The sequence below is a fragment of the Crassostrea angulata genome, chromosome 6 (genome assembly GCF_025612915.1).
Source record: "Crassostrea angulata isolate pt1a10 chromosome 6, ASM2561291v2, whole genome shotgun sequence".
Classification (NCBI taxonomy): domain Eukaryota; kingdom Metazoa; phylum Mollusca; class Bivalvia; order Ostreida; family Ostreidae; genus Magallana; species Magallana angulata.
The window spans coordinates 21,902,872-21,922,473 of record NC_069116.1 but is presented as its reverse complement, the minus strand read 5'-3'; the positions used below and the strand labels follow the sequence as shown (position 1 = coordinate 21,922,473).

Below are 19,602 nucleotides of genomic sequence, written 5' to 3'. Positions count from 1 at the left end.
TATGTTCGCTTTATGTTGTCTCTAGTAGGTAACGGTGTTTTTTATGTGCATAAACAACGTATCTAGACCTATTGGCATGCTGTCTCGGTTCTCTTGATTGCAACATCTTTTCAGTTTCGTTCAATGATAAATGACACGTGTACTTCTAACTTCTCCTTTAACATGTTTTGTGGCAAAAATACACTGCTAACTTCCGGTAATAGGAAAAGTAGTTATTAAATGTACATATGTTATTTCAATCCCTTATCAAGCGTTTACCGGATGTGCACACCCGGTCAGTTAAAAGAAACAATTAAATTTTATGTCTAACATGGAACATAAGCACCATGGACATCATTTCACTCATTTTTACGTCACAACAACGGTAGAATCAAGGCGTAATTTCCGGGTTATTATGGAAGCCTTTGCCATGTACTTCTTGTCTATGGAAATTGTCATTCTTGTTCACCGCCAAACTTTCAATCAAAATAACTTTGCTCACGGTAAGATTAAACTTTTAGTGAATAGGTAAACACGTCAATAGGTTTTAGCTATTTTTGTCGGATGAAGAGCTATAGTTGTGCTTTTCTTTCAGAATATGCTTTTGAATTAATCATTGTTGCCTTTGGTTTGGCAACAGCGATGCAACTGACTTTGTTGCTCAAAGATTTCCCAACGGGTGTTATTTATGAATGCATGAGTGAATGGCATAGACTTCAACTCTTTCTGCATTTTGGGGGATGTGAGTACATTTTAGTGCAAATATTCTTCAAGTTTAAAATTTAAACCAATTCGAGAAACCGGTACAATATTTCGTGGTTATCATCTAGACCAATATATCTATAGATAACATCTGCCTCTGGGAAATTGAAGCTAAAGTTAATGTTTTAGACAGTTTCTAGTGTACATAGTTTGTTACATGTAGAATTACAAAACATACGTGATTTCTATGTGTTCTAATATCAAATTAGTTTTGTATTCATAAAAAATTGATTCGTGCTCAAGAGTGTTCAGCTTGCATCAAATTTTTAATTAATTAATTAATTAATGATGATCATTTATCGAATGAATAGTCCCGTTATTATGGGAATTTTATCCTGGCACTCCTTAGCGTTTGTCTTTGCTTATCTAGTTTTCTTCACTGCATTTGGCATCGTCGCTATGGTGGTTTCAGAAACAAGCGCCGAAGAACATGAATTTACTGCAACAATCGGCGCTTTGGTGGCGTCCATCATAAATGCTACATGGTACACAGTTTCTAAAATCTATGAAAAAGCCGTCAAGTCGTCTGTTCCCGCCATTACAGTAACCGACACCGATAAAGGGGAGACAATCGTGCTGGAAGGGCCTTTCCGCAGGAAAACTTGGCTGCAGCGACCAATGCACAGACGACAGGACAAGCATCTATTGGTTGTTCCTGATATCCCGGGATCCCGACCAGTTCATGTCGGGAACAATCAATTTTCAAGGATACCCTCTGAAGTTTACATGGAGCAAGCGGTGAATCGGGAAAGATATGCTGAAGAAATGACACGGAAATTTTGTGAAAAATGGAAGAACTTCAATAAGAAATCTCCGGGAAATGGTGAAAATGATATTGATGTTTCGGCTAGTTGTGAATCTTGCATCACCATAGTTGAGTAAAATTGCGTTAGGTCGCCAGCCTACTAGCCTTAAATCCTTTAATAGTATGTTTCAATGCATGCCTCAACATACGCGGTGACACATTCACTGTTGAATACGGTTCAGTTTCTATATTGAATAGAAGTTGAAGTAACTTAGGATAATGCTCTTCAATTATTTTTTCAATAATCGTATACAAAAACGTATAAGTTATAGGATTTAACCCTATGTTTACTGTATAATAATTGAATTCAAAACATATCTATTGTTAAGTTATTTTGAGGTGAAACAGAACAAATTAACCAGGCTGTTATTTGTCACGTGTGAGGGAAGATGTGTACAGTACAGTATAACATATTGCAGTTATAATGTGTAGGTGTAACCAAATTGGCACTTGAAGTCATAAATGAATAATTATCGATAAATGATTAAAATAGTTTAATACAATGTTATGCCATAATGATTATTTATTACAAAATGTCATAAAATGTTCCTATGGAAGTGGCATTTGTCCATATATCTGAAACAATTAAATAAATATTTGATAATATATACATTATATCTTTTTGTTGTGTTCTATATTAATTTATAGTCTAGATGATTTATACTTACAAAGAGCAACAAATTATCAAATTCGTCTTTCTCCAAGAGGTTATCCTCTGAAATAAACAGCAATGAGGTAATTGTAAATTATCATTCTTGAAAACCCTATATTGGATTCAATATTCCACATCTTATAGAAATAATTTTTACATGAGATTAACCATGAAAAAGTGCCAGATTGTAAGATTTAGATTTTGAGATATGCCATATCTGTAATTGGAAACTAAATGTACATAATATGCATTGTTAAAATCTTAATCCAACGTTCCCTTTTTGGCGACAGATATTCTGTGATATCATTTAACAAATTAAATAGCAACCATCTTGTTAAAGAAAATCAACTTACTGGTATGGTCTGTAGCAGTAAAGAGGGCTGCAATATCATCATGACAGATGGCGCCATTTCTGTTCATGTCGAAATGTTCGAACACGTGCACGGAGGCTTGATGGGTGTCCAGGTAATTGTGCTGCCATTGGTGGACGAACTCGTGACTCACGACGCAACCACTCCCTGGAAGAAAGTCAGACGTTATACAGAATGTTAATTTTGAAATTCAATTTGTTACTCAGTATTGTAGTGTCCTTTCCGATACATTTCATTTTATCAAATAAACATATGTACAGCATGAATACTTCAGTCATATTGTATATGTTATTCCGATATATTTCATTTAATCAAATAAACATATGTACAACATGAATACTTTAGTCTCATTGTATATGTTATTTTGATATATTTCATTTTATCAAATAAAATATACAACATAACTACTTTAGTCATGTTGTATATTTTATTTGATAAATGAAATATATCGGAAAGGTCAGTAGATTTAATCAAGAAATGTATCCATTTCTATATTCAAATAAATGCTCTAAATTTCAGCGGGCAATGGCGCATATCTAGCTACAATATACGTACAAATGTACCATTTGAAATAGAAAGAATTTAGAATTTAAAATAAAACGTCCCAAATATTAGAACGAAACTATCCAGTGACAGCTTGTTATATGTTTTTACTTGTATTATTCAAGGTTTCCACTACTATATACCTGTATAGTATTTCGTAAAAAAAAGTGTATGATCGGTCTGAGATGTACTGCTTTCTGTAGACAAATAACCCATTTATAGAACTAGTATACATAAAGCTTATGATAAAAGGTCCGGACATTCCCCCCCTTGAAAATTTAAATTTATATTACCAAAAATAGGCATTGGAACCCCCCCCCCCCCCCCGGGCAAACACAATAACCCCCCCCCCGGAAAAAATTCTGGATCCGCGCATGTATCAATCATTTCCGACCTAAAAAAAAAAAACCCGTAAAATATTGTTATCCTACAGAAACCGATGTCTATTATTTAGTGACCTTACCGTCGTGATCAAAGTTGGTGATGAATTCTTTCTCAAGCTCTGCAAGGGTAAGGAATCCGTTGTGGTCGAGGTCCCCCAGGGTCCAGAGTTTATCGGTCAGCTCCCAAATCAACAGCTGACCTCCGTGGGGGTTCCCACCATGTGGACTGTTGCTATTCACATGACAGTTATAAATGTGTTACTCAGTAATACATAGACATTATGTATTTTCCATTCAATAACCAAGTTAAACAGACTGTTTCTAACTGAAAAATCAAATGTATTTTTTTTTAAATTGAAAATAGTGAATAAAATCATTTCGAAAAGAACTGTGCTCTTATTTCTGTGTATCTTATAATCAAGGTGGTATGGGACATCTGTCAATATCGACGTTGATCAAAGTTCATTATGATTTAAAAACTTTCACCAGTTTAGAATTTTCAAATATTACAACATATCACCAAAAAATACGTTTTAAAATTTTGGGGAAGGGTTCAAATTTTAAAATACCCAGCGGGATTTGAACTCATGACTAACATATTAGTAGTGAACCCACTGCGTTACGCTGTTAGGTAACAATTACGGGGAAGAAACTATAAAATTACATTTGATTAAATTGTTTATTTCGATAAATAGTACGTCACAACATGGAGGTGTCCCAAACAACCTTAACGGGTCTTACCACTGAATTCCTACAAAGCAGGAAATCGCCAAGAGAAGGAGGCCTTTCATGGTCTGTCGACTTGTTCCAATTCCTTAGTACTGGTATATCACGATAATCACCCACAGTCAGCCCCGTCACTAGTACAGTCCCAGACTTTATCAGTACATGTACAGACAGTTTAGACAAGATAAGATGATGACTGCGCGTGTTAATTCGTTCTGGATAATATTTTTTTAATCGAAAAGTTGTGAATCAATTTGTTTTGTGATATCAATTATAGAACGTATGTTGTTTATCGTGTTTATTCGACCACTTTGCTCTAAAATCTAAATAATTAATGAAAATTTCAAATAATTACACTATAGCTAGGTTTTTGTGCAGATGCAAATTTTGGCGTTTTGTTTCCAATTTATTTTTCACTTCTTTTACTGCGTATTGTCTAGAAACCATATAAATAGTGCAGGAGGTTTCAAAAATAGGTTTTGCGATTTAAATTTTTTTTGTCTTTTAGAATTAATGGCTACAGGGATGATATATTAAATATTTTGCTGTTGATTTTCCCCGTTGAACACTAATTAAGCTATTAAAAAATTAGCAAAATATTCACAGCTTCCCCAACACCTCCCGCGAAATCCAACTGTACTGTGTGTTTTTTTTAATCTAAAAGTTATGGGTTTTCACACGATAAATAAAAGACCCATGGACGGTGGCCTTTTGACCTGCAATATTGCAAAAGTTGTACAGACCCCAAAAAAGTAATACAGGTATATATCAATTGCCTATCACTCACTTATTCAAGAACGGCTCTTTATGAGTATACTTTTGTAAAATTCTTGAATTTATATATCATTTGAATAATTTCAATATCCGCCAGAAATGTTATTTGGTAATCTCAGTTTATGGTCTTTGAGGCCTATGACAAAAATCCACTATTGTCTTCACGTTATACGAAACAGGGGTTCGAGGTTGAAACGCGGGATAAACTACTACACATGTAGATAAGAAAAGAAAATTCGTAGAATGTGGTATTCTTGTGATCTTAGAAATAAGGATAATCAGTATTTACACATGAGTTGTACAGTGAATGCTTTTTTTATTTTTTAGGAAGAGTGCATTTTATAAAGAATTTCCTGTTTCAATGCAATAACAATATAGAAAGTTGCTTTCTGCGAGTTAAAAACTCGTATTCCGGTTTAAACGTCATCTTCCACCACTTTCATTTTAGAAATGACCCAATTTCACTAAGCCTTCACCAGTTGCCTTAAATTAGAATGGTCTGTGCTGAAATAGTGACAACTTACTGATCACAATCCAATTATTTAACATAATCTGCTTACATGTATTTTTTTTTTCAAAAACTTTAATCTGCCCTTTTTTTTTTTATCACAATCTCAGTTTCCTATACCTTAATGGTTCCTTTTATATAAGCGAAACTGATGCCATAAGTGATCTTATCCAAAAACTACTAAAACAGAACAGAGCGCAATCAAATACATAAATAGACAATTTATACATGTAATTCAAAGCATATCAGTTTAAATACAATATAGCTGAATTAAAAACTTAAATAACAGGAATATTCATAAAAAGTTAAAATTTGTTTTCATATGATAAAATTTTTTCAGTTTTCATTAAACTTACATTGTAGTTGGACAATTATAGAAAATAACTACCAGTAGATAAATACAAGTTCTACAAATATTGATACTAATTCTAATTCAATTTCATAACTTTGGTTTACAAGTACGTGTACTTGTACAGATGCAATACTCACATGGCCTATCTTTAACCCAGCAAAATACATGTATTTCATTGTCATCAACGTCTATATTAAAAGATCATATAGTACCAAGGCAGAACACTGTACATGTGTAGACACCATTAATTGCCTCATTAAACCAATGTTTGAATTAGCAAACTCCATATGTGAAACTTATATAGATTGCTGGTGCCCTATAGATAAACCTCTAAAGAGAGATAAAATAACAATCGAACATCAGACAAATGAAATGTAAACAATTAAAAAAATCACATCTTGATTAATGATAGGTGCTCTCCCTATAAAAAAAACATGCTGTATATGTAAATAAAGCTATGCAAGATTCTATCAATAAACAACATTAATTGCAATTCTATATCTATATCTACAAGAGTTTTTCTTAAGAATACACACATACATGTATGCAACAAGAGTGCAAAAGATGTATTTATAAAAATCAATAGATTTGTATAAAAATGTCTTATTAATGTTCATATATACCATTTACATTCATCTTTCATGCATTCTTAAGTACAAAATATGTACAAATTAATTGAGGACATATCATAGAATGAACTTAGCTGAAGCAATCAATTTTTATCATTTTATTATTACCTTTGCACATTAAACAAACTTGTTACTTAACATCATAATCAAATGCATGTAAAAGCCATGAATATTTATTCATCTTTTTTTAAAAAAAAAATACTTGTACAGCCAATAGTGAATCAGGTGAAAATCTTCTATGTCACAACCGCTAAGTTAATTCTGGTAGATGGTACAACAGTTAATTCTGGTAGATGGTACAAATAAAGTCTTGATATAAATTGCTTCATCTCAAAAAAAAATTCAAATCAATTATTTCATTGAATGGCTGGATATTGACTGTAAAGATCTTAATGAAGACCTTAAAAATCACAAGGGGAAGAAAAAAGAAAAGTTTTTCTTCAAAAGTTAATACATGTATACAAATGCAATCTAAAGAGTATGATAATTGCTTTTTTAAAGAAAACTAATTAAGATGAAAGCCCTTTAGACTGGCAGGTAAAACACATGCTCATGTAATTCTAATAAACATCATCAAAACACAGGCTCCAATATATTTTATGTATATGAAAAATACTGTTGATACAATTATTGACATATTGATAAATTTAATGACCGATTCACATGAATATTAATTGTATCACTCAGGCCTAAAAAAAAAAGTTGTGTGTTTAGGGTAACCCGACCTAACCTAAAAAATGCCCCAATCCTACAATTTTTTGATGTCTTTTTTATCCAATTGTGATTTTTATATTATTTCTATTAAAAACCCATTATTAAATATGACACAAACAAACATTCTTAGGATTCATGCAGAAAAAAATATGATAAAATAAAAAAAAATCCTTACCTACCTAACCTATTTTTTTCATCAGTGTTACCCTAAACACACAATTTTTTTAAATAGGTCTTCACCCTCCTTTTAAAATCAAACCTTGATTTGGTAGTTATTTTCACTTTTAACACCCCCCCCCTCCCCCCAATCAGATTGTTTGAAAAAAATCTCTCCAATTTTTACTATTGTCTCTCAAACATGAATTATAACAATCTATTTTTCAGTAAGGGAACACAGCCAATACAAATATATTATTATGATAGCCCAAATCTTTTGATATACATAAAAAGACCTTCTTCAGCTCCACACATCGCAAGAGTAGCGTCCCTTGTTCTGCATCTGTTTCACATAATTAGTTGCTTTCTCTTTGTCCATATTCCCACATTCGGTGATAATTTTCTCTAATGTCTCATGAACATCTCTTGCCATATTGCGAGCATCCCTAGTAAAAGAAAAAAAACCCAAAAAATAAGACCTACAAATTTACCTAAAGTAGGTGCCTCATTTTGTTTCCTACTTCTATTAGAGAAAATGTACCATACATGTATATTGTACACTAAAAATTAAAGCCACCAAAAAGGGCATACAACCAAAACTGTAACTATCTCAAAATGAAGCAAAGCTTATTGCCTGTGATAAAGCAACTATAACAGTCCATACAAATATACTGAATGATCCTTACCCACACACGTATATATGGCCACCCTTTTCTAACATTTTCCACGTCTCCTCCATATTCTGCCTGAGGAGATGTTGCACATACAACTTTTCTGGTCCATCCCTGGAGAAGGCTAAGTGGAGGTGGGTGAGGGTGCCATCCTTGACATACTCCTCAATTTCATCCTCATAGAGGTAGTCTTGGTTCTTGTGTCTACATCCAAAGTACAGCACTGTGTCTCCAACTGGCTTGCCTGAAAAACCAAAATGTTCAAGTTATTGTTGAAAAACAAGTCAAAATCATTTATGAATAATTTTACTTGTAAAGGTCTTTTATTGTTACCTTCTTTCTTCAAGAAGTTCCTTTCTTGTATAAATCCTCTGAAGGGAGCTAACCCTGTTCCTGGACCGATCATTATGACTGGTGTGTTGGCTTTGAATGGAAGACGGAACTGAGATTTCCTAACGTAGATGGGCACCTTTGGCTTCAGTCCGTTTGTTGGTCTTTTGAATGCTAACCAATTGGTGGCCACACCTTTCATGGTACGGTTTGTCTTTGTTTTGTAATTGACAACAACAGCTGTTATGTGAATACTCGTAGGATTGACCTAAATAAAGAAGAAAAGATATTTTTTAATACAGTAACAAAATAGCAAGAAACAATACAGACAAAAAAGAAATTTAATTGATTTGTTAAAAGCCTTCATCTGTAGCAACTAACTGTAGTTTTTTGTTTTCCATTAAGTAAATCAAGAACAATACAATTCAGTGGTTTTTTAAAACACTTATTCAATGTACGTGTATATACTAGTAAACAGACTTCTTGTGAATAATCTGAGTTATCAAAAGTTCAATAACAAAAACTCCATAAAATACTTTAAATTCACGTATATCAAGCACAAGAAGAAAGGGTAAAGCTATGACATCGCATCACCCTTCAATGTACGTACCTTTGGAGATGAAGAAATGGAATAGTATCTAGCCTGTAACCTTGGTAACAGTTCACACAAATGATCTATGGGCGGTTTCACTGACGGTAGATCCTCAAGGATAGCAGTGATGTTTCTTCTGTCTTTAACCACCCAATCACTATACAGAGTCTGCAAGAAATATTTCACACATATTATCTTACAGTTACATGTATAATGCATCTCAAGCTCTCTTACAAATTTTTAATATTTAGCAAGTTGTGTTAATGAGATATTGTACATGAATACAAAATCTAAATAGTTTATTTGCTATATTTCAAACACTTTTTGTACACCGAATATACAATTACGTGAAAAGTGAAGAACATGTGATGTTTGTCAAAGAGTAAATGTCCATTGGGTCTCATTGTTCAAATCAAGACCACTGTAGGTATTGTTGGGAGAGGACAAAGTAAGGCTGTATCATTCATTCAATCCTATTTCTTTCCTAGAATAATGTTACAGTACTTTTTAAGTAAACCGTTGGTTAAAAATTTCGCACTGGTTACCTTGCCCTCTGGAGTTGAAGAGGTCAGCTTGAGGAGGAAATCTTTATCTTTTTGGTCCTGGGCGTACTCCGCAAGCTCCCTCAGAATGTGGGTCCTGGGTGTGCTTGTGATATCGAGGTAGTGGGAGAAGGCAGTGCGGTAGGTGGTGGGGCATGGGAAGGGGTGCTTCTTACTGGCCTCCTCTGTAAAATTACCATAAACGTTTATCAAATATTTTGTCCATTACTTATCACCGCTGATATACCTATATGTGTACTTATCAAATAAAAAGTAGGTCTGTATAAATTTTTTCCCCTGCTTATTGCTCCCTGTTAAGCTATTGCACTAAAAGAAACTTGCAAAAAAATGTACATGTAACATTCTTTCACTAGGTATTATCCATTATTGGTACATTGCATCCTTTATCAAAGTGAGAGATTTGAAATCCTTTAAAGTGAGTGTTATAACATTCAGGTATCTGCACCCACCATCCAGATTAGTGAGGGTAAACATTTGATCCAGGTCCACTTCCAGTCTCTTTCCGATCAGGTCCACCAGTTCCGAGTCATTGACTGGGTACACAGCCACATGGTCCCCTGCCTCATACCTACAGAACCAAACAAAGCACTCTCAGCAATGCCAGATTTTTGCAGCAACAAAGACCTGATTTATTGATGCAAAATTTTTTTTCCTATAATCACCGCATAGTATTGCAGTGGAAAAGAAAGTACAAATCTGCAAAGTTGTCTCCATATAAACCAGTACATTGTATATGTATATGAATATAAAACATGACAAAATTAGAAGAAAAATAAATGGCTTATCCATTAATAAAATAGATACATGGACTTTTAATACTGTACATCATGATGAAAGGATTTGTAATACTGGGTATTACCTGATCTTTGATCCAGTGATGTCAAACTCAATATGCATACATGATCTGTCTCCACCCTTGTGTAGTTCTCTGTTTACATTCACAGGAGCCAAGAAAGGATTTTTAGCATCAAAGGGTCTGAAAACAAATTATCAAAATAACCAGTATGATATAGAATTTGTAGAACACAGCATCAGTTGTCACAGGAATTCAAGAACCAAACTTACGGTTTCTGGTTTCCAAATGATCCTAGTCTGGCTATTTCTCCCTTGTAGCATTTCTCTGCTAACAGGTCATCGTGTACTGTGAGGCTATACTGGCGAATGCTGAAACCAACAAAACGTATCATGTAGAGAGAAAGTCTTACTAACATGTACATACAAATCTTTATCAGGTGAACAAGTTCAAATACCTGACTTGGTCTCCAGTCGCTTTCACTCCAAAGTGCTCGCAAATAGTTGGCCAGAACTTTTCTCTCCAAGTTATAAAGTCTTCCTCTATGCTGTAAATAAAATCCATCTAGTTAATGTATGGTTAAGAAGGCAATCACTGGACATACTTAATCACTGGCCAGATACTTGCAAATAATATTATAATCACAATATGATGACAAACAACCTGTTATTATTCACTGAAGGCTACAAGACTGGATCTATGGGACAAAAATTTTGAGGGTTTTGAAAAATTACATACTATTGGATATAAACCAAGGTTAATCTTCACACTGATACTAAAAGAAAAGTTTGAGAAAATAACATCAAGATGCCAAAAATCATTGCAAGCATGTGTCTGACCTATTTAAGGTGGCTCTATACACCACTTTTTGATGACGCAGTACGCAAAAAAGTAAATCTGGAAGCATGCAATTCTGGTTTTGGCTGATTTAAACTGAGGCGAATTGTACGGGGACCGCTCTTTTTATAATTTGTTAAATGAATAGTCTTAGATTTAATTAGTTAATTGGAAAAATCATAACTTACAAGCAATGTGTTACCTTCTTAGATTTAATTAGTTAATTGGAAAAATCATAACTTACAAGCAATGTGTTACCTTCACGTTGTGTCGTATTATTTACCGAAATAAACAATAAAATCAAGTAAAATTTTCTAAATAGTTTCTTTTCGATTTTCGATATCTTACAACTTAGCGCTTTGGGTTAGCGGGTTCACTTCAAACCTGTAGGTCATGAGTTCGAATCCCGTTGAGGACAATAAAAACTTTCCAAAATTTTCTGAAACATGTTTTTTGGTTGAATACTGTGAAAGAAAATTCTAAACCAGTGAAAGTATTTCAATTATAATATACTTTAACCCACATCAATATTGACAGATATTCCTAACCACCATAAGGAAACTGGAAGGGTGGCTTTGAATTTCTCTCAGGTTGGAAAACATAAACCCTATTAGTTATTAGTTAATTTTCCCTTTTATTTGACTTAGTTTTGCATTAAAGCGAATAAATTCACTTATATAGGCCTATAATGAAATATGTATGTATTTATCATTTCATCATGATATTTAGGAAATTTTCTTCAACTCAGAAATGAAAAGTCCCCAAGATGTTTGGGCCTTGGAACTTAGGAACGATAACTCTTACCTGAGGAACTTTCATACCAAATAAAATTTAAAATATTTTTTGTGTGTATTTGCAATGATTTTTATTCAAATTTTTTATGTCACAGTTATTAAAATACATTTCTTATAACATCAAGCAGCTTTTTTAGATGATTTGTCAAAAGAGTAAGAAAATATGAAATATTATGTTTTGGGGAAATACTAAAAAAATTGCAATAATAACATTTTTGAATGTTAAGAAGTATTATATTTATTTTTAGGTGTCCGAAAGAAATATCCATCATATGACAACACTTTTTTCTCAATTTGTTAATAGTTAACTTTTTAAAAATTATTTTACAAAAACACGAAAAAACATTTAAAAATTCTGTAAAAATACCTATAGTACCCCTATCATCATTTTAATATTTGAAAAGTTAATGTTTTGTGGTCTTCTATTGAAAATTGGAATAAACTGTGGGTTTATAGAGCCTTAAAGACACACCATTATAAATCTGCTCTGACAGCCAAGGCCAGTTACCTTTCCTAGTTTGCGGCTAATAGGGTCTTTAATGTCATAACAGGAAAAGACCTGTTATGAAATGTGGCTTGACTTATCATATATATTAGAACTACTTAATGATAAACAACCAGTGAGAAACATTATGGCTTATGTTATGTCATTACAGCAGAAAACCTGTTTTATAATGTGACTTGAAAATCTAAGAAGTTACAACTACTTGATGATAAATAACCCGTAAGAAATGGAAGCACCGTTAGCAAAATACACCAACAATGGGACAAACAAAGCATATACATCAGTATACCCCGGTACTTACTTTGCATCATCATCGCCTAGTCCTAACTCAAAGATCCTTTCTCCTCCCAGTTCCTCTAGTCTTTTGTCTACATAGATACCCATAGCATTGTAATGTTCATAAGTCTTGTTTCCTAAACCGAACACCTGCCAAAGCAAAAATTTCCTTCTTACAAATATGCTAAAAGTGCTAAAATCTAGATACAGCCAAATATCATATCAACTTTGACTGGTCAAAGAAAATTCCAGATATAGAGGGATTGGGAATTCCAATTCATTTCAAGAAGTCATCGTGATGGTTTATGTATTCAAGGTATTGATGAACTGAAAACTTCCTTACTTTTGATACTCAGTTATACCATCCTCTTTATCTGGTTTAGGATACTTTTACTTGTACTTACAGCAAATTTAACCCCTGTTAGATCCGATTCTCCATTCTGCAGCCAGTTATAAAACTCCTGGGCATTGTCAGTGGGATCACCCTCTCCATATGTAGCCATACAAAATATAGCCAGGGAATTCTCTATCTCTGGCAAATTACTCAGATTATCCTGCAGAAAAAGTTCAAATTGCAAGAGATGAATTTAATAAGTCTATCACCAACATAAATTCAACAAGTGAATTAAAATACAAGATTTGTTCATTTACGAACTAAACTCTTCTTTAAGTACTGTAATTCAGATTGGATTAAAGTTGCTCTGCGTGAACATAGACACTACTACTTTGAATTAGAATGATGTACAATAACCCAGCATTAGTGTAGACATTACCATTTCACACTCCTCTGGGTCGGCTACCATGCCTTTCATTCCGTACCCCTGAGCATCTTTTGCTAAGCGACCAGCAAACTCTTCTGCTGTTCCAGTTTGTGATCCGTAAAAAACAATAACATTTCTCCCCTGAAGAAAGAAAAGAAATTGTTTTACCAATTCCATAATGATCATAATGATGATAAACATAATGGTCTCTAAAAATGTACGTAGCAGTTATGAGTACTCAAAAATCAAACACGTTATTACAGCCATACACTTACAGAGGATTTCATTTTGTTGATGAAACTGGGATCACTCATTCGCCCTTGAACAGGTCTAAAATCAAACAAAAGCAGATTTATAACTAATGGGAGATTAAAGCCAGTTCATACATCAGAATACTACAATGATTTGAGAGCTAATGTACTGGTATCAAGTCAAGGAATGCACTTATCGTTTTTAGATCTTGCTCTCTGAACCTCCAGGTTTTTCACTTTTGATCTGGATCACAGTATACAGTTGTTGACTGGGGTCGAGGGCAACAGTTGATCTGTCGGACCGGCTCGCAAACTGTTGCCCAAGGCCGAAGGCCGCGGGCAACAGTTTGCGAGCCGGTCCGACAGATCAACTGTTGCCCGAGACACAGTCAACAACTGTTTTGTTATACCCCTTCTAATCAATAACACGTTTTCGCGGAATGTGACGTCATCGGTCAACAGTCTTTTTTAACAGTCAATTTTAACAGTTCCAATCTAACAGTTCCAGTCCAACAGTCAAAATGCTGGACTTTTTTTCCTATAGAGTTATATAGTAACTGTTTTACAGGGGTATAACAATAGTGATTATAAATCATTAAGAGCTCCTTATTTCATTTTGTTTTGCCTCGGACTAGAATGTCTCGACGTCATTGAATGAATAGTGTCACGTGATAGCCTTATAAATTTCTTTACAAGGCGAGCGTCAAAATTTATACAGCAACATGGCAGATGTAACGTTATTTGAGCTGATTTTGTACACAAACGTTCAACCATACCTTTAATTTTTAAGCCCCAAAATATTTAGAGTGACCCCCCTTTGCCCGTGACGTAATATTATGATCGTACAATATGGCATCCAGGTTTGCACAGACGACTGATGAGGAAGGTAAAAAATTAGAGAATTAAGCTATGAATTTTAATGTTATGTATTATCTTTTGTTTGTTTACATATCAAACTTAGGTCCTCAACAAAACAAAACACTTATTAGGTTTGTTACTCGGCTCTGCCTCGCCTTCTATGGACTTTACAGACCCCACAAATTTCTGTACACAGTCAGTAACAAACCTAATAAGTAATATTTAACCCCCCCCCTCCCCCAAAAAACCAACCCTCCAGAATATAAGAGAGAGAAAATGTTTTCTATAGCACAAAACTCTCTAATGAAGATATTATTTTTGACTTAAACATAATAATATGATGATAGGCTATTGATTTTTCCTTCACATAATCTGAATCGTATCACATACAAGCACTTTATGAAAAGGAAGTTGTGACAGAATGTGTTCATTTACTGGATCATATCTGCAGGGAAGTCTCCATCAGATCAACACCCAGTAAATCAGGAATTCTATTGATTAACAATTGGATTTGAATTCTCAGATTGCATGCTAACATAAAATACCAAGAATATCGACATAATTCTCTGCCTAGAATCACCTATACATTTTTCATCCAAAAATGTTTAAATTAATCATATAGGTCTGTGTCTATTTCAGCCTCTTTACAGGACAAAAACTGTTGAATTGCTTCAATTATTTGCTTTTATTGGGAACCAGTGTTGAAAGAAAGTTCATAGCCAGACAGCTAAGGAACAATGAGTATTATTAGATTTACTTCTCATTCAAGTATTAGGTAAAAGTACACGCTGGTTCCAATTAACTCCCACTCTAGTTTTCTAATGCACTTCAGTGAAACTCTGGCAATTTTCTAATGCGAGTTCATTCAGTTCAAAGACCATTTCTCCACAAGATCACAGGCATATGGATATTAAAGTTTCATAGTAAGATTACAAGTATGTGGAAGAACTTGCTATTACGCAGATTTCTCTTAGCAATAACAAATTGACTGAAAAGAGATACAAATTGATTTAGGTACAAATTGTAGCCATTTTTCAGCAAACGAAAAACTATCTCCCCCAATTCTCAAGAAATCCTATGACATCAAACAACTTGACTTTTCATCTTAACTCTTACTCTTGTATACATTCGTAGTTAAGAAATAATTGACCAAGGTACATATGGAAATTCTCCACATATACACAGTCTGAGTGACAAAAATCAATGACCACCCCCCCCCCCCATCGTCAAGGCACAAAAAGATATTTGTGTGGGGTAGAGCATGGTAAAAGACAAAATGACTTACTGAACTGTGAGCTTCTTAAAGGTGGGCTGTTCTTGCTTCTTGTTCTTGAAAAAGTACCAGTAGACAGCCATGCCTGCCAGGATAGACAGAATGAAGAAGTCAAGGGCGGAGAAGAGACCTTCCTCCTCCACAGGTACCTCCGAGGCTGGATTGTCAGAACTCATGACTCAGGTGTATGGTGTCCTCAGTGGTCAGTTATTCAACTGCAGCCAGGATAGTCAATTACCTATACCTTGGTGTTTGGGGTATTCTAAAAAAAAGAAAGGCAAATTTCTGATTTCAGAGAGTGGATATCAGAAATTAACAGGATGTTTATAATAAACAATTAGTAAGAAAATAATTACTGAGTTTTCCGTCTTTGGATAATGATATATCAATTGGGCCTTCAGCAAATCAATTCCCTCTGCTTTTTTACTAAATGAATTTTAATGAAATTTCCATCTCTTTTTCCCACTTTAAAATATGTTCTTATGTAAATCCACTTAAATTCAGGAAATAAGTTTTGTCTTGTAAAAAATGAAGAAGTAAGTGAAACAGCTTTTTCATACAGAGATTTAATTCACATCCTGTGTTTTTCTTCTTTGAATAGACAAACATTACTTTATGGTTAACAAAGCAGTACACAGAAAAGCACGGACATTTATCGCTTTACTTTAGTTCAGTTAGACAATAGGGTAAACACAGCAACTTCCTTCTGTAACCCCCAGATTCCTGTACATTCTATGTATACATCACTGCAATACAGTGATGTCATTTATCAAAAGGACCCAGTGCTCCATGGCTCTCATTCCTGGTAATTTTGATCTTATAACATAGCCAATAAAGGTATTACTAGTAGATGATTTGATTATTAGGTCACATCTTAACTATCTTACGACAGATTTTTTTTGTCACTTATTTCTAGCCGATTTTTCGTATCAATTACATATTATATAAAATATCCTCATCCGTCATCAGCTTATTACAAATAGTTTATTACGTTGTTGAAATCCCCCAGATTTAAAAAAAAAAACGCCCTAAAACATGTGTTGAATATCCTACATGTACTTATTTCAAGATGTATAAAGTATGTACACGTGCTTGAAAAAGTACCTGATAAATTCCTTCACCCACAATATGAAAAATACAATTGAAGTTTGAAATGAAAATACCAATTTCCCCCACCCACACTGTTAACAAAATAAAATCTTGTTTTGCAGACTCAACATATATCTTTATAAAAATTTAGAGAAAATACAGAAATCCTGCACTTGAGTTTGTTGTTTCCTTGAAAGCGTATCATAACATTGCATAAAGTTTATTAAACTTAATCTAAAATTCTAGTAAATTGATATTAAACTACCAGAAAATAAATCAAATGATATTAAACTTCCAAGTAGTAACAGGAATTGAAGACCTAATTTTGTTATTTATGGAGCAAAATTATCAATTAAATGTTGATCAATCTATTTTTTCTGTTTATAGTATTTTTTAGAGTTATCAAACACTGCAAAGATTATGAGCATTGTTTAACCTAAAAACTTTTATTAGAGCCAGCTTTCGTATATATAACAAATAGAACAAGTTTTACACAAAAAGTACCCCATAAAATTAAAATTCTGTAAATAACAGTTTAGAAAGGATTGCTAATAGTGATACCATTTACACAATGCTTAGAATTTGATGTGAAGAGTTCAGTTACTGTAAATTCCTTACAGAAACAACTGAATTAAATTTTCAACTGCCTCTTTATTAAAAATAGTGAAAGATTACAAAAACCCATTGAGCTCATTAACATAGGTAAGAAATTTTTTTTTTTAATAGTAAACATTGTACGGTGACAAAAAGAAAGTTCTTTATTTTTTGCTAATAAAATTTTATCAGCATAGAGTATTTCAACAAGGCAGGAGGCAATTCCAAACATAAATTTTATTTTGGCCCAATGCAATGATTAACTCACTGCATTTTAAACAGAAATTTCAGATAATGTTCCAGATGTCTCCCTTTATTTTATCTGATTCCACCAATCATAAAAGGATAATTGTCCGTTTATCAGGTCATCACAAACACAGCTATGCATTACACCCTGTGAACATAATCTATTTAACAATTTAGTATTGTTTGTGATTTCTTTGTTTTTAAATCCAATAAATTTAGAAATAGCAAAACCCAAAAATTCTGAGATTCATTAGACATAAAACATCATTCTTGAAATTTATCCCCAATGATGACCTTTCTCTCTTTTTCTTTCAGTCATCTTTAGTATTTTTCAAAACAATGTCTTTTGTTATATCCTTATTAAAAGTGTGTCAAAGAAAGTTAAAAGCCTAGCTGTAATGAGTCATATTGCCTTGTACTGACAAGGATTGTAGTGTGATTTTGTGGTAATAAACTAGAGTTCATATTGCTTCAAATCAATCCCAACCCTTTGATTTTAAGTTCATATGATTTTCCATCAACTCAAAGATAAAATACTCAATCAATACACCTTTTTAGCCTTTAAGATATGATATATATAGATATTTATAGTAAGTTGGCTCTTTAAGACACTCAAATTTAGTGTTGAGTATATAAATATAAACAAAAAACTGAAAGGTTTGAATTTTATCAGAAAGCCTAAAGTAACAAGTAACTTCAAAATAAATTCATTATTTTATCAAATCAGTGACATAAATAACAGAGATTGGCAACTCCGGCATTAGTGTGTTTTGTTGTTGAAAAATGGTACGGGACCAACCTTACTTTGAGAACTTCATTTTAGTGAACTGCAATAATGATCTTAAACCAAAAGTATAATTTGTTTTAATGAAAAGTGTGCATATGTTATAGACATTTTTGAAACAAAAAATTGAAAAATAAGATTAATATATAGAAATATATATTCCAGCTATAAAACACGGGTAGCCAACTGCCTCTTAAAACTCCTCTTTTAATATTGTTTAAACTCTTGAAAATATAATATTTTGAATGTTTTGGCAATAGGTTTTAGCTGTTTATATTTCGATATAATTGTTTATAAGAAAGATATACTGATTTAAACTGGGAACACTTTACAATAGGGACCGCAGGATTTCTCGAGATTTCGACCAGTTGCCAATCTCTGTGTTATTTATGTCTCTGATCAAATCAAATATGACGTAATAATTTAAATCATGCAATCATGTGTGCATGCATGAGACCATCTGATCAATACATTCTAATATCACAAACTGAGCTTGTTTATAACTTGTATATAAAACAATGATATAATAAGACTGAATAAACTTTATTTCCTTTATCAAGGTAACACTTTTACCTGTTTACTTATGTAAGGTCAGGCAGTGTCAAAGTTCAATAACTAGAATGCAGGATAAATTTACCAGAAAGTAACCGGTATCAATATCAAATAAGCAAAACGTCCCCGTGTAGTGGTCAACGGCCCTTAGGTGGCATCTGTATTTCAGCGTGAATAGTGTACATACAGTACACCACTGTACGCAGGTCAGTATATTACACAACCAAGGCCACACCATTGACCACTACAGTACAGACTATAATTAAACTGTGAACGTCAATGGACTTACGAAAAAAAAAACCTTTAAAGATGCAGCATAACCTTTACCTTACTCTTTAGTTTCTGAATCCGTCTCCGATCCCCTACCGATCTGTTGCAATCATCATTTATCACTTGATTAAAGACACGGTGCCCCTGTGGTTGACGTCACCAATGAATGTGAAAATTGTTCGGTAAAAATCGACTAATTTCGTTCATCT

The 19,602-nt window shown here is 33.4% G+C and overlaps 3 protein-coding genes across 4 annotated transcripts; 1 reads left to right on the top strand and 2 right to left on the bottom strand.

Annotated features, from left to right (window-relative positions):
- Positions 1 to 146: 146 nt before the first annotated feature.
- On the top strand, positions 147 to 1,896 carry LOC128189405 (uncharacterized). The gene is made up of 3 exons (XM_052861004.1): positions 147 to 482; positions 575 to 721; positions 1,112 to 1,896. Exons 1-3 carry the CDS (start codon positions 302 to 304, stop codon positions 1,621 to 1,623), a joined length of 840 nt encoding a protein of 279 aa, XP_052716964.1. The 5' UTR covers positions 147 to 301; the 3' UTR covers positions 1,624 to 1,896.
- A 129-nt stretch (positions 1,897 to 2,025) lies between these two features.
- On the bottom strand, positions 2,026 to 4,397 carry LOC128189407 (uncharacterized). Its single transcript, XM_052861005.1, has 5 exons — positions 4,237 to 4,397; positions 3,576 to 3,727; positions 2,552 to 2,716; positions 2,215 to 2,261; positions 2,026 to 2,122 (listed from the first exon to the last, which is right to left on the bottom strand). Exons 1-5 carry the CDS (start codon positions 4,284 to 4,286, stop codon positions 2,096 to 2,098), a joined length of 441 nt encoding a protein of 146 aa, XP_052716965.1. The 5' UTR covers positions 4,287 to 4,397; the 3' UTR covers positions 2,026 to 2,095.
- Positions 4,398 to 5,719: 1,322 nt separating this feature from the next.
- On the bottom strand, positions 5,720 to 19,588 carry LOC128189402 (NADPH--cytochrome P450 reductase-like). 2 transcript variants are annotated; one of them, XM_052860998.1, is made up of 15 exons: positions 19,451 to 19,588; positions 15,871 to 16,120; positions 13,752 to 13,806; positions 13,489 to 13,617; positions 13,120 to 13,269; positions 12,741 to 12,865; positions 10,761 to 10,850; positions 10,576 to 10,674; positions 10,370 to 10,486; positions 9,960 to 10,078; positions 9,493 to 9,674; positions 8,966 to 9,115; positions 8,359 to 8,623; positions 8,041 to 8,269; positions 5,720 to 7,800 (listed from the first exon to the last, which is right to left on the bottom strand). In XM_052860998.1, the coding sequence occupies exons 2-15, from the start codon at positions 16,032 to 16,034 to the stop codon at positions 7,656 to 7,658; spliced, it is 2,019 nt and encodes a 672-aa protein (XP_052716958.1). In that variant the 5' UTR covers positions 16,035 to 16,120; positions 19,451 to 19,588; the 3' UTR covers positions 5,720 to 7,655. The 2 variants fall into 2 exon arrangements, with proteins under 2 accessions (XP_052716958.1, XP_052716959.1); XM_052860999.1 differs by having other exon boundaries at positions 19,456 to 19,588.
- Positions 19,589 to 19,602: the final 14 nt, after the last annotated feature.

What these genes read in the sequence shown, in the direction of transcription:
- LOC128189405 (XM_052861004.1), top strand. Translation starts at nt 302, where the DNA reads ATGTCTAACATGGAACATAAGCACCATGGACATCATTTCACTCATTTT. An exon ending in TCAAAATAACTTTGCTCACG is followed by an intron (nt 483 to 574) that starts GTAAGATTAAAC and finishes CTTTTCTTTCAG; the next exon opens with AATATGCTTTTGAATTAATC. An exon ending in CTTTCTGCATTTTGGGGGAT is followed by an intron (nt 722 to 1,111) that starts GTGAGTACATTT and finishes TTGCTTATCTAG; the next exon opens with TTTTCTTCACTGCATTTGGC.
- LOC128189407 (XM_052861005.1), bottom strand. Translation starts at nt 4,286, where the DNA reads ATGAAAGGCCTCCTTCTCTTGGCGATTTCCTGCTTTGTAGGAATTCAG. An exon ending in TACTGCTACAGACCATACCA is followed by an intron (nt 2,262 to 2,551) that starts GTAAGTTGATTT and finishes TGTTTATTTCAG; the next exon opens with AGGATAACCTCTTGGAGAAA. An exon ending in TTGATAATTTGTTGCTCTTT is followed by an intron (nt 2,123 to 2,214) that starts GTAAGTATAAAT and finishes TAATTGTTTCAG; the next exon opens with ATATATGGACAAATGCCACT.
- LOC128189402 (XM_052860998.1), bottom strand. Translation starts at nt 16,034, where the DNA reads ATGAGTTCTGACAATCCAGCCTCGGAGGTACCTGTGGAGGAGGAAGGT. An exon ending in TTTAAGAAGCTCACAGTTCA is followed by an intron (nt 13,807 to 15,870) that starts GTAAGTCATTTT and finishes GTTTGATTTTAG; the next exon opens with ACCTGTTCAAGGGCGAATGA. An exon ending in TACCCTCACTAATCTGGATG is followed by an intron (nt 9,675 to 9,959) that starts GTGGGTGCAGAT and finishes GTAATTTTACAG; the next exon opens with AGGAGGCCAGTAAGAAGCAC.